Source organism: Lynx rufus, unplaced genomic scaffold (assembly GCF_022079265.1).
Source record: "Lynx rufus isolate CCGP_SWC_20201006 ecotype Redwood Valley unplaced genomic scaffold, mLynRuf1.p SCAF_7, whole genome shotgun sequence".
In the NCBI taxonomy this organism is placed as follows: domain Eukaryota; kingdom Metazoa; phylum Chordata; class Mammalia; order Carnivora; family Felidae; genus Lynx; species Lynx rufus.
Window position 1 is genome coordinate 57,118,598 of NW_025814889.1, and position 14,823 is coordinate 57,133,420.

The following is a 14,823-nucleotide window of genomic DNA, read 5'->3' on the forward strand; positions in this document are numbered from 1 at the left end:
GCCAAGTTAATGTCTTGTATATTTATAATCGCAACCGAAAGCTTAAAGGTGGCCTTAATTGTGGTCTACTAACATTTCAGTCCACTATTCTACCAACAAAGGAACTGGAATGCATTGTTTTCTAAAGCCCAAAGCATCAATGGCATAACACATAAGAAAATGCAATCAGGATGAACAATGTAAGTAGGTATGTTGATTTCTATAAGGTCTTAGTCTCTGTATAGAAGAAAAATGAAGTAGATCAAATTCAAAATATACTACCTAAGTACTTTCAGATATCAAGTAAATGTAATCTATTATAAATTCTTATGTAAGCATTGATTATGTGAGCACTGACAAAAATAAATTTTGTAATAATATTGATGACTGATTTGCCTTCTACTATAGCAGGTTTGATTTTTACTCTTCTTCCTTGCTATATGCTGCTAAGGAAAGGGGGATGAGGGAAGAAGAAGAAAGGGAGAGAAAATATTCTGAAAGAGAAATATGGTAAGGATTTATACGAGCAAATAAAAGTATCTGTTCTACATTTTTAATCATCTATTTCTACACATGTCACTACAGAAGTCCTTCCCATAACTGAACAATCTCTCACTAGACTAAATATATTGTGACTTTCATAATTGTTAAGTATTTGTGAGATTTCCCCAAATCAATGATTTATAAAATATACTTTAGAACTATGCTTTTAGTTAATGAATATACTAGAAGCTGTGAAAATGAATTCCTTTCAGATCATCAGTCTTGCTCAGTACCTTTTTTTTTGCCTGAAAGATTCCCTACTTCCAAGATTAAAAAAAAATAATAGATTAATGGGTTTTGACTCTGTCAGTATCATTTATTTGTGCTAACACTAGAAAGAGGACAAATAAATAGATACAGTATCTCAACATCTCTTAATGTTTTCCTAAAATTACTATTAGTATGACATTAATTCCTTTAGGGACTATTGGTGTTTTGTTTTTTTCTCACTCTGTGAACTAGTGGAGGCCAGCAACTTAACAGTTTGATCATAGAAATTTTAAGCTTTTAAAATTCTCATATTCAGCAAAATTTCTATGAGTAGTCAGAAAACTTTGCTTATGATCTTAGTGCAACCTGTAAATGGTTGTGTAATCTTGGGCAAGCCATTAAACTTGGCTTTAGCTCTCTGGAATAGTTTCCATAGTCATATCATTTCTAGGGCAGGTAAATGTTAAGGAACTTCATTTTAAAAATTCTCTGACTTATAAATTGTAGTGCTCCGTGCTCTGGTGCAAGGAATCTATCCATTTCAACACCGGGCCACTATGACTGAGTTTAAAATCCACATTTGAACGTAGTGGTCGTAACTGTGGCAGGACTCCAAAAGAACTACTGAAGGTGTTGGCTAAATTTATATGGTCAGGTGACATAGCTTATGAGCCTTCTACGTATTCATACTACTGGTTTAGATATATTTTTGCAATTCTGTTTAATAAAGGACTATCTCAGTATTACAAAAATTACAAAAATTTAAAATCACCGGTGTGTCTTCAAATTACAGTGAAACCGAGTGACTTGCAAAGGGACATACTGCTGATTATGGAATTGCTTATTGATAATGAGAAGTTGCCATAAGCATTTTGTTGTTTTAGATTTTCAATAATTAAAAACATATTAAATGTAGTTAACCTGGTATCACCAACTAAAACTATATTCAAAGACAGCATACTTAGACTGAACAGGAAGTCCAATGAACAGTTTTAAACCACTGAATAACCACTTGCCAGATATGAACATATATAACATCACATTAGGATTTGCTGCTTGTCATTACAGTGAAAGAAAGCAAAGAATCCTGGCTGGATCATCTCACTGATGTTTCTCTGTCTCACCAACCTGTGACTAGCTCACTAAAATTTCAGGTGCCCCAAGAATGAGTAAACCCTGATTGTGCTATATAATACAGGGAAATGAAGTGTACTTGACCCAGTTAGGTAAAATGGGCTAAACTTCGTTGGCAATGAAGTCTAAATGTGATTAAATACAAAAGTGAACTAATGTAGACTTGTTTGCTTCTGTCTCTTATGGTATTTAAACTTAATAAAATAAATATGCTGGATTCTCAAAATAGAACTTCAAAAGAATGATAAACTTCTTCTTAATAAAATATGTTGGCATCTCAAGATAGAAGTCCAAGAGAATGATGAATTCCTCTTCTCTAACATATGCTTCTAAAGGTAATGTTACATAGGGTTGGATTCATAGCTCTATGAATCAGATTCCCTTTCTTGTTAGTAATAGCAAGTATGTATTGAGGACCTACTGTGTGCCTTGATACTATGCTGAAATGCTCCACCCATAACTCCATTAAATCCTCATAAATACTCTATGAAATAGGTGCTTTCAGAAAGGGAATTTTCAGAAAGGGAAACAATTTTGTCATAATTCATGCCGCTAGCAAGTGGTGAAGACTGGACATCTCTGACAACTTATTTTTTCTTTTTGTTGGCAATATAGCTGCTTTCTTGTTCTTCATGGATGGCTCCTCACCATCACACGTTTCCATATAAGCAAAATATGCATAGAACATGTCTATATGCACATAGAGCCCTTGCTCTTGGTTCCTCCAGGCAACATGAAGGGTGAAATTCACCACCTTCCCTAACCTCAACCTCTATCGCGTGTGGCTCTTGAGCATACGGTAGAACATACTCTCTGCCACTGCTCTCTAACAAACTTGCCATACCTTTTTGCTTTGCCTCCCCTGCATGTCATTCATTAAGAACACTGATGGGCATGTTAAAGAATAGAGCAAATGAAATCTTTTTAACATATCTCTGCAATAATTTCCTTTCGGTAAAGGATGAAAATGACTGTCCGCTTGCTCAGAATGGAGCTTCCTGACATAGTAGGGCCTGTGATGGCCACCATTTGCAAGATTCTCATGGCACAGGAGGTAACACGGCATGAATTAAGCCAAAAATAATGTTTGTGTTGGAGGTCACTCCAGTAAGGTGATCTAAAAATTAGAAACAGAATATATATATATATATATATATATATATATATATATATATATTTAATTGGAAGTATGTATGAAATTATGATTTCTGACCTGGATCTGTTGCTGAAGCAAATTGATTTTGTGTTGTTGCTGCAGGAGCTGCTGCTGCTGTCTTGCAATCTGTGGAGAAATTGCACATGAAAAATTTAAAAGTATATTGTTGTCCCAGGGGGAAATTACCAATGTTCTGTTTCTCAAAGTTTGATTTGACACTGATTAAGATGATGAAAATAGATGTGCCTGTGCCTCTACACGGTACCAGCAATTCACTCTTAAGTAAGATCAAACAAGGTATTTAGTCTTCTGGAACAGTTTCTTTTGGCCTAAAACAAATGAGGCCTAGGACACTATGACAGTGATCGAATCCAGTATGAAATGGTAGAGTGTCAAAAATCCCTCTTCCTTCCAGGCAATACATTAAGAGCGTACTGTCTCTGGCATTTTTTAGCTCTTTTCTACAAAAGAAAGTATCGCGTCAACAGGGGGTTATTTTCACCTGGGAGTTCAGGGTAGCACAAAATATTGTGTTAGGAGAGGCTGTATGCCTTCGTGAGGTTTTGGTATTTGTTTTTGTTTTTTGGGTTGTTTTTTTTTTCATAAATACTGCCCTCATTTCTACCTCCCACAAACCCCTAAACTGCTAAGTCCTCAATGCACTCCATTATGGTTTCTGCTCCCAGTCTTAAGGATTCTGCTCCCACTAAAAAGATTCCTCGTAAAAGTCACCGTTAACGTCATTTTTTAAACCCAAAGTGTCTTTTGGACCTCGCCTTTTGGCCTTTCATCAAAATTCAACACTGAAGTTTTCTCCCTCGATCTGAACTTTCCTCCCTGACTTCTACGACATCACATTTCTGGTTTTGCTCCTGCCTCGGTCTGTTTCTTCCTAGTTACCTTCAATCACCCTGTCCAGCCTTTCAATGCCATAGTTGCATATGGCTCAATTTTAGACTCAATTCTTCCCCCCAGGTGCCAAGTGTTTACAAATTTGTTTCTCTAGACCACACCTTTGTGTTAAGCTTCAGACCCATTTTTCCAATGGCATTCCCGAGAATACTTCATATTCAACAAGTTCAAAACTAAACTCAGGACTTAGCCCTCCATGCAGTCATCTTTGAGTGTTTTCTAAGCCAGGGACTAGCACAATCACCTCCTGTTATTCACTCTTGTAACACCTTATACATTTACTTAATACTACATAACATACTATGATTTTATCTTTATCTTATTTTTGTTTTAATTAACATGTTACTGTCAACTAGGTCGAAATCCATAAATACAGTGAGGTGAGGAATCGTGTATATTTTACTCACTGTGCAAAGCCTGGTACAGAAGGAATATTGATGAAGAAAGCATGAATGAATAGATGAGAAGAAAATTTTAAATACTTTATTACATGCTGTCAGGTAGGAAACCTTCTCATGAGAATGTAACTTCTAACTTCATAAAAAGTATCACTCTTTTATAAATAAGCTCTAATTCTTACTCTCATCATGTTATAATGAAGATTGTTTTCATTATAAATGTATGTCCCTTAATCTCTGTATCACAAAGCTAAAAATTCAGGAAAAATTTGACACCTGCAGGGTCCATTACTCTGAATGAAAGTAAAGAAACTGTATGAGGAACATGGGTCTACCTGGCTGCACAATTAACTTTTTATTTCCCTTAACGGCACTGGTACAAATTATAGTTATTTATGTGCTTTCATTTTATCTTAGGAACAGGGTTTTTAAAAATCAATTTTTTTTCCCCTGAAGAGAGCAGGAAAGAAATGGTAGGAAAAGGAGTATCCCTCTTTTACTTAAATCTGGTCCTTTCCTCCCACATATCATTTCAGCTGAAGTTTAAATTTAAATCTTTCTTTCAGCACCTTATGAATTCATCAAGACATTGACCACTTCACACACCCCTCCACACTTCCTCCCATTCCAAGCCACTGCTTTCTCCTTCTGGATTATTATAATAGTCTCCTATTGCTCTTTCTGCTTCTGCCTTTGCTCCCTACAGCCTATTATGTATCAGTATCTGGGGAGATCCTTTTAAAATATAAGTTGTGTCATGTTATTTATCTTTTCAAAACCCTCTCACTCAGAGCAGAAGCCAGTGTCCATATGATGCCTGCAAGACCCTGTATGATTTGGCCTCTCTGGTTTCACCTTTTCCTGCTCTTCCCTGTGTACCCACCCCTCCCCTACTCTTGCAACACTGCTCTCCTGTCTCTTGAACACACCAAGGATGCTCTTATCTCCCATGGATATACCTGCCTCTGGGCTTTTGCACTTGCTTTCCCCTCCATCTGGAACCCTCTGTCCCTAGATAACTGCACTGCTCACTCCCTCATCTCCTGCAAGTCTCTGCTCAAATGTCACCCTGTCAGTGAGGTCTTCCCTGATCACCCATTTTAAAAGAGCTTCCCTACCCGGTACTCACATCTCTAATTCTCTCCTTTACTTATATCCCCTATCAACATTTACTATATATTACCAGTTTATTTACTATCTTTTCCTAATTAGAATTCAACACATTAGGAATTTTTGTCTGTTTTATTCCTTGCTGTATCCCAGTAACTAGAACAGAACCTGGCATCAAATTGGTGCTCAGTAGTTATTTGTTGAATGAAAGATGTGGAATGGCAGTGGCAGAGTCCAGTGGCAAAGCTGATCAGTAAACAGGTTCATTAGCATCTCTAAGGGCTGTAATGGGAACAGTAGGTGTACAGAGTAGGGACACCCTACAATGAGTAGGGAGTTTGGAAAGGAGGGTCAGAAAAGGAGTTCTCAAGAGAAGATACACTTAACCTAAATCCTAAGGAGTAAGTATTAAATGTGTTTCAGAGATTTCCCTGTGTCCTAATGAAAAGACAAATGTGATCACAAGCTTGGTGGTTATGCATGCCAGCACTGCATGGTAGAGATCTTGGGGAACAAAACAGGCTCTAGAAATCTGACCTGAAGCTTTCACAGGGGATCTTCTCTCAGGCTATGCAGGCATCATTGCTTAGCATCTGTCCAACAGAGAGAAATTCTGGAAGAACCTAATGATTTCTAACATTCCAAGGATAATGTCAGAAAAAGTCAAAAAAATTCTAGAATCTTTTGATGATGTGTGCAGATGGGCCAGAATGTGAAAGAAGAATGAAGAGGACTTTGCTCTCTATTAGTGATCGCTTGGATTTTTCAGGACAAATATGCCCTTAGATCCACCAAAGGAGGGATTCTCTAAAAAGAAATATCCCAGAAACAGTTTCAGAAGCTGTCAGAATTTTCTAGAATTCAGGTGTTTGAAAGTATTGAGAATTGTGAACAAGAAAAGAGTAGTATTTTTCTAGACTGTCAGAGGCAAACATTCTGAACTTTTATCACAAGGGTAATGCAAGAGAAACATGGGCCATATTCAAGAACGGGCCAAATGTATCTTCAAGGAAACTGATGAAGCATTTCATTAAACATGAAAGCATTATCTTTCAAGCAGAGATGGATGACCAAGTAGGGAAGAGTAAACTGAAAGGAGTCTCCTCAAATGTAACCTGAATATTTCTTCTTTCAACTCTGCTAGTTTACATTTTGAAAACTGCCTATGGGGCGCCTGGGTGGCAAAGTCAGTTGAGCGTCTGACTTCGGCTCAGGTCATGATCTCACAGTCCATGAGTTCGAGCCCTGTGTCGGGCTCTGTGCTGACAGCTCAGAGCCTGGAGCCTGTTTCAGATTCTGTGTCTCCCTCTCTCTCTGACCCTCCCCTGTTCATGCTCTGTCTCAAAACTAAATAAAATGTTAAAATTTTTTTTTAAATTAAAAAAAAAAGAAAACTGCTTAGGAAGGGTTTTGCAAGGATGTGTGAAAACACAAACACCCGTAGCTAAATAATGGTCTTCTTCCATTTAGGATGGTGAATGGGCTGAGCCCAGAATAGGGGATGGCAAAGGAAGTTAGCCCCAGAAAAGATGTACCATCTCTATATGTAAACTCACCCTAACACTCCCTTCTTTCTTTCCCAACACTACCAATTTTCTTTAGTGAAAGTTCTTGTGTATCGCCTCCATTTTCCTACTATACATTTGTCAATTCTTATGTCTCATTTCTACCACTAAAGCTCCATAGAAGCCACACTCATAAAAGGCCAACAGTGAGAAACTAAATGACAAATCTAGTAGCTTTGTTTTTCTGGAATTGTTCATTTTCCTTTCTCTACCAGCTGTATGCCACTATCTCGCAAGGATCTACCCTTAGTTCCTTTCCATTTTCTCATGATGTCACCACTATTCTAATTTAGGGCTTACAAACCTGTCATCCCCTTCATGAAACACTCTGGCCCCAGATATTCATATGGCTGTCTCTTTTCTGTCAGGGAGATCTGAACTCAACTGCCAGATCCAACCACCCAATCTAAGAAACATTGCCTTGCCATAGCAATCAATATTTATTAAATTACTGTAATTACATTTCATCAAATTACATATCACTGTCTGAAATTATTTTGTTAATTTCTCTTTTTCTTCATTAATCACTTTTCTCTTTCCACTAGAATTTAGCGGTTTTATCTTTCTGGTTAAGTGATGTAGCCTCAGAAGTTAGCACAGTGCCTGGCACATGAGAGACACTTGATTACTATCTGTTGAATAAATGAATGAAATTTATCTACTCCAGTGGTTTAAACTACCATCTCTATGTAAATAGTCTAATAAATTTAGTTGAGCCCTGTTTTCCCAACTGTCAATTGGTATTTCTTGCTGTTTTTCACATATCTCTAGTTGGAAAACCAACAGCTCTAATTCAAGATGATAAAACCACCTGCTTTTCCGAATTGCCCTCTTCCTGACTTCACCTAGTAACCCCGGCTCAGTATCTTTCCTCATTCTTTTGCCCACTCAAAACACTCAACTAATCATAAAATTTCCACCTGTTTATTCTTCCCTTCTCTTTTTTTCTGTGGTCATTTAAGTTTAGACTCTTACCTAGTTTAGATTCTCACTCCTTATTGAAGTTATTATAATAGGCTTCTAACTAAACTTCCTGTGCCATAACTAATTTTCTTCACATGTTGAATCCTACTTATCTGCAAAGCTCATACTAAACACCTGTTGAATGAAATCTTTCACAGCGTCCTTGACTAGAAATGTTCTCTTGACTCTCCATGATTCGATCTGGTACTTTTCGCATGACCTATCAGAAGTTCACCTTGGTTACAATTACTTCTGTGTTATATAGCACGGAAGTAGCTGATTAAGCTTTTTCAGATCAAAGTTTTTTGTTTGTTTGCTTACTTTGTATTTTGCCTTTTTATTTATTCATGTGGGGTGGGAAGAAAGGCTTTTATTGGCCTTTGTGTGCCTAGGAGAGTGACCTATGAATAGCAGGCAAAACAATGCCTCAGGAATTTGTGTCTCAGGCTCTTACTCACCTGTTCTTGTTGCTGTTTGGCCAGCTCCATTTGCTGGCGCTGTTTCTCAATCTGAGATGCAGCCAGTTTCTTCTGCTCATCGTGGGCAGCCAATAGCTGCTCTCGCAGACTGGTCAGTTGATTGATCATACCCATGAGCTGCCTCTCTTTCTCAGCTAGGCTTTCAGGAGTCCCTGAAAATAACATAGCAATAAAATATACAAGAAAAGGGAAATGAGGAGAGAGTGATTTTTCAATGACAATGATTCTCTTGTATAAGAACTATTCTAAATGTAAGGTATATACCTACTATATACCTATATACACAAGCATATACCTACTTTGGATTTTTAACTAAACAGTGAAAAGTAATGGCTAATTCCCCTTTATAAAATATCAGAATGAACAAATATTTTGATTGTTTTTATGTATGATAAGTAATCATCCATAGCTTTTGATTTTACAAGTAAATCAAAAAATGTCTGGGTGAGCATCTACTATTCTAATGTTCTACGCTGGGATCTGACAGAAATAAAAAGAAGCCTAAAGCACAGCTCCCGGTCCTAAGTAGTTTTTTTGTTTGTTTGTTTTGTTTTTTAATCAACTTAAAGAGGCAAGACAAAAACATGAACATTTAAGAACCACAGTTATTAAGAGATCAAGTTATTATTATCAGCAATACGATTCTCCTTTTCTCAAAAAAGAATCTTAAAGAGTTGGAACCAAGGAATTCTACATGAAAAAGGGGGAAGATATCTATTAGCCAATATAATTTTAGACAGTTTTCTCATCTGCCACTCAGAGGCTTTCTTCAAAAATAGCATATCGTTAGCAGATAAAATATTCAAGATTGAGAATATAAATTTAGGCTATCATGAGGTAATGAAATATGGTGGGAAAACTAAGAGATCATAACATAGCCACCCAAGATTATAGTTAATTCAAGACTTGGAGAAGAAGTCACAGCAGTCATTTAAGAATAGATAAGATGCTCTGGATATTTAAAACATGCAATGAATGTTCTTCGACAGGTTAAAATACTGATTTGATGCACCAGAAAAGTGAGCGGTTCACTGAAACAGGAACAATATCACTTTTAGATGTTCTTTTCAAATTCACCAGATAGACAGGACCCCTATGGTAAAGTACTCGCAGTAGGAGAGAACATACTTTTTAATTACAATTTTCACTTTAATATAAGACACTAAGCACTAGTTTAATAATGCATTTGCCACCTGTATATGTAATTAGATAGAAGGATCTGTTACAACTCAGTCACCCTTCCCCATCCCACTGTATTTCTCTCTAACAATTTATGCTGAAGATGCCTGTGCCTTTTAGGAAATAGTAGCTATCATTAGTGGCTTACAATTTTCATGTGTCCATTTGGAATGGAAAAAGTTTCTAATGTAATTTAGGGCTAGAGAATAAATATCTAGAAAAGAAATTATGAATGAACAGAAGTCAAGAAGCATGCATTGCATTCCTTATGATTAATACCTAGCATTACTCAGGGCAGGTGCCCAATAAATTGCTGCTAATAATTTATTATACTTCAGATATTTGGGTTCTACTGAACAGCTGAACACTTATTCTAAGAATAACAATATAACTGTTGCAATTAGAATTCTAATAATAAATAATCTAAATATATACTGGGACTTTTTTTAAAGAAAATATTCAAGTGACGTTAAGATATACATCTTCACATGTCATCAGTAAAGAGAAATACATGGCTACCACATTTCTAGAAATACATACTAGGAAAAGTAATACATAGCAGGTCTTGGAATCCTCATTATCTGCAAAGATAATTTCACTTATAAAAATCTAGCCCAGGAAATTATAAGAAATTAAGTATTAAAAAGTGTTTTATATGAAATATTAGAAACAATCTCAATGTCAAATGGGAATAATCAAATAATTATGAACTCCCAGATCATAGAGTATTTTGCATCCATGAACAAACTTTGTTAGAGAATATTTAATGAGCTTTTTCATGATATAAAGCTAGGTCAGGGGCACTTGAGTGGCTCGGTCAGTTAAGCATCCAACTTCAGTTCAGGTCATGATCACAGTTAGTGGGTTCGAGCCCTGTGTCGGGCTCTGTGCTGATAGCTCAGAGACTGGAGCCTGCTTTGGATTCTGTGTCTCCCTCTCTCTCTGTCCCTCCCCCCCTCAAAAATAAAAATAAACATTAAAATAATTTTTAAACTAGGTCAAAAAACTGGGTAACAATAAAACACATGTGAAAAGGCAACATACTCAATGGGAGAAAATTATATATCTGATAGAAGGTTATATATCCAAAATAAATAAAGAACTCATACAACTCAACAGCAAACAAAATAAAACACTTAACTAAAATCCAATCCAATTAAAAATGGGCAGAGAATATAAACATTTTTCCAAAGAAGACATAGGGAAGGTCAACAGGTACATGAAAAGATGCTCAGCATCACTAATCATCAGGGAAATGCAAATCAAAACTACAGTGAGAGATCATCTCACACCTGATAGAATGGCTGTTATTAAAAAGACAAGAAATAATAAGCGTTGGCAAGGATGTGGAAAAAAGGGGACTCTTGTGCACTGTTGGTGGTAGTGTAGACTGGTGTGACTATTATGGAAAATAGTATGAACGTTTCTCAAAAAATTAAAAGTAGAACTATCATATGATCCAGCAATTCCACTTCTGGGTATTTATGCAAAGAAAATTAACACACTGACTTGAAGAGATATATGAACCCTCACATTTATGGCAATGGTTTTTACAATAGCCATGATATAAAGACAGCCTATGTCCATTGACAGATGAGTGGATGAACACACACACACACACACACACACACACACACATACACACACACTGGAATATTATTAAGTGATAAAAAATGAATAAAATCTTGTCATTTGTGAAAATATGAATGGAGCTTAAGAGCATTATACTATGTGAACTAATTCAGACAGAGAAAGACAAACACCATATGATCTAACTTATATGTGGTACCTGAAATAAAAAGAGAAACAAGAAACCAATCTCATAAATTTGGAAAACAGATTGGTAGTTGCTAGAGGCATGGGTATGGGGTGAGTGAAATAGGTGAAAGGGGTCAAAATGTACAAAGTTGCAGTTATAAAATAAATAAGTCATGGGGATGTCATGGTGACTATAGCTAATAATACTGTACTGCATATTTGAAAGTTGCTAAGAAAGTAAATCTTAAAAGTCTCATCACAAGCAAACACTTTGGAACTGTGTATAGTGATGGATGTTAACCATACGTATGGTGGTGGTTATTTTGCAATACACACAAATATTGCATCATTATGTTGTACACCTGAAACTAATAGAATATTGTATGTCAACTGTACCTCAATTAAAATAAAGAAAGAAAACATTGTATAAATATCTCAGTGTATGCACATATCTATATTTATAGAAAAAAAAGACTGGAAGAAAATTATATATTAATGGCTATTTCTAGGTGATGGAATTATAAGCCATTTTAATATTTTTATTTTTTAAGAAAATCTTCTACAATTTTATTATTATTTACATACTTAGAAAACATAGAAAAATGTATTTCATGTAAATATGTGGAGATATAACTTAAAAGTCTAAGGTGACATTACCCATTTTCATAAGTGGTGTAATACAATGGGTAAAGAAATATACTCGTTTGTTGATGAGTATAAACAAATATCATTTTGGCATTCAGTATATGAAATATTAACAAAACTCTTTCGTCTTCACTTTGTCAGATTCAATGCTTCTCAGATACACACTGTTTATTTTAAACTCTCTGAGTCTTACAATGGATACTGTCTCAGAGTCAATGAAATATTAAGATTTATGCCTACCCCGAGTTTGTCCTCAGGCCGTAGTAACTTACTTTTACATGCAGAACAGGTATCTCTGAGTGTAGATCTCAGGCGTTTTTTTGTGTTTTTTTTTTAATGTTTATTTTATTTTTGAGAGAGAGAGAGAGAGAGAGAGAGAGAGAGCGTGCGCAGGGGTGAGACAGAGAGGGAGACACAAAATCTGAAGCAGGCTCTAGGCTCTGAGCTGTCAGCACATGAGCCCAAAACAGGGCTTGAACCCATGACCTGAGCCCAAGTCGGATGCCCAACCGACCTAGCTATCCAGGCACCCTTAGATCTCAGTTTTAAAATTCAATATGTATAAGGTGAGACTCCATTTTTAAAAAAAATTTAAAAGCATCATTACTCAACATTCTTAGCTAGAAATATTAACATCATCCTCAATTTGCTTCTCAACTACCCATCCTCCTGTATGTATTATATCAACAAATAATAATAATGTTTTCTCAAAATAGCCTGTTTCAGTTTTACTTTTAATTAGTTAAATGTTATTTCTTCAATATTATTATGTTCACATGACTAAATAATCAATAATTATAAAAGGGTATATAGTGAAAGGTCTCCTCTGAATACTGTTCCTTCTAAGGTAACCACAATTACTATTATTATCCTAGTCTTGTAAATGAAGATTTAACCATATACCAGAATATTTCTGCACTAATTTACCAGGGCTGTCATAACAGATGGGGTGGCTTGAACAGAAATTTGTATTTATTGGCTAGAAGTCCAGGACTAAGGTGTCAGCAGGGTTGGTTCCTTCTGAGGGCTGTGAGGGAAGGAGCTGCCCCAGATCTTTCTCTTTGGCTTGTAGATGGCCATCTTCTTCCTGTGTCTTCACATCATCACTCTCTCTGTACATTTCCATGTCCAAATTTCCTTTTCTTTTAAGGACAGCCATCATATTGGATTTAGGTCCACCCTAATGGCCCCATTTTAACTTAATTACCTCTGTACAGACCTTATCTCCAAGTACAGTCACATTCTGAGATACTAGAAGTTAGAGCTCTAACACATGAATTTTTAGAGGGACACAATTTGACCCACACAATTTACTTTACATAAAGGATACCACAGTGTAAATTGCTGCCCTATGGTATGTAGGAAGAGTTCTTGTTCCAGCCTCCCTTCCCCATGTCCACTGACATTTCTCATCAAGTTTTTTATAAATTGTTTTGACAAACTTTCAATAGAACTTCTTTTTTCCCCGCTACAAGTTTATCCTCAAATCTGGTGCCAAAATTACCTTCCTAGAAAAACAAATCTACTCATGTCACTCCTATTTAAACACTTCCACTAGTTCCCTATTGTCTTTGGAATAAAATGTCAACTCATTCTTAAGAGTGAAAAGGTCCTAGGGCACTGGGTGTGGCTCAGTCAGTTAAGCGTTAGACTCTTGATTTCAGCTCAGGTCATGATCTCATGATTCATGGGAAGGAGTTCCATGTTGGGCTCCATACTAACAGCACGGAGCCTGCTTAGGATTCTCTCTCCTTCTTCCTCTTCCCCTCTCCCTTGCATATGCTCGTGCATGCTGTCTCTCTCAAAAATAAGTAAACTTAAGAAAAAGATGAATAAGGTCCTTCTAATTATGATCCAACCTTCTCACTTTTGTTTGTGCATCCTAGGTTCTAGCCATAGTGACTTTTGTACCATTACCCACAAAACCAATACCTTAACCTCAGCCATTCCTTCCCTAACATTAATTCTTCATGTTCCAGATCATATGTCTTGTTCTTTAAGACTCTTATCCTGATTCTCATTGATAACAGTTGTTCCCTTCTTTTGGAATCCACACAGTGGATATCTTTGCTATACTACTTAATCATTATATTATAAATCTGATTTTAACATTTGTACCCTAAAGTTAGCAGAGATAGCTGTGATGGCAACAGTTATAAATGACCGACTTTTATGCCCTCATATGCCTGGCGTGTAGCAAATCATCTAAAATTTTAACGAGTAAGTCACTTTGCTTTAAACCACTCTCAGGTTTAGGAATGCCATATAGCCAAGAGAATAAGGAGATGTATTATCTTACATGAGTTACATAGATGTTCTTCTTTGGTTTAAGAGAGTTGAGCTAAGGAACGTGAGCTTTTGCAAAAGAAGTTTTCTCCACTTTTATAAAAGTACTATGTTCAGATGGTGTAAGCCCTATAGTTTCATCTCTAAATTATCATAATCTTCATAATAATTATCTTCCAGTGGGTGGGGACGGTCCAATAAGTGGTCTATGAGTATTGGAGAAACTAGTAAGAGTCACAAAATATCCTGGACTTTAAATATGTGTGTGTGTGTGTGTGTGTGTGTGTGTGTGTGCGCGCGCACGTGCACACGCAAACATCACTGAAAAATCCACAGGGCTCCCAAACAAAAAGAGAAACTACTGTTTCTTCACTTAGATTAAGATTTGTAAGAGTCATACAAGTATATAACACAATGGGGACACAAATCCTGTATCTATGAGTTCATGTTTGTGTGTCATTGATAGTAATTTATTTTCATGTTTTATTTCTTTGCACTCTAATGTG

At 36.2% G+C, this 14,823-nt stretch overlaps 1 protein-coding gene across 6 annotated transcripts in view; it reads right to left on the bottom strand.

Moving 5' to 3' along the window:
• The window catches only part of SOX5 (SRY-box transcription factor 5), a 351,471-nt gene that overhangs the window by 194,718 nt on the left and 141,930 nt on the right, over positions 1 to 14,823 (bottom strand). For all 6 annotated transcript variants that reach the window (XM_047066167.1, XM_047066166.1, XM_047066168.1 and 3 more), the window contains exons 4-5: positions 8,429 to 8,601; positions 3,080 to 3,148 (exon numbers count right to left, since the gene is read on the bottom strand). In XM_047066167.1, the coding sequence (XP_046922123.1) occupies positions 3,080 to 3,148; positions 8,429 to 8,601 (242 nt within the window). The remainder of the gene's footprint in view (positions 1 to 3,079; positions 3,149 to 8,428; positions 8,602 to 14,823) is intronic.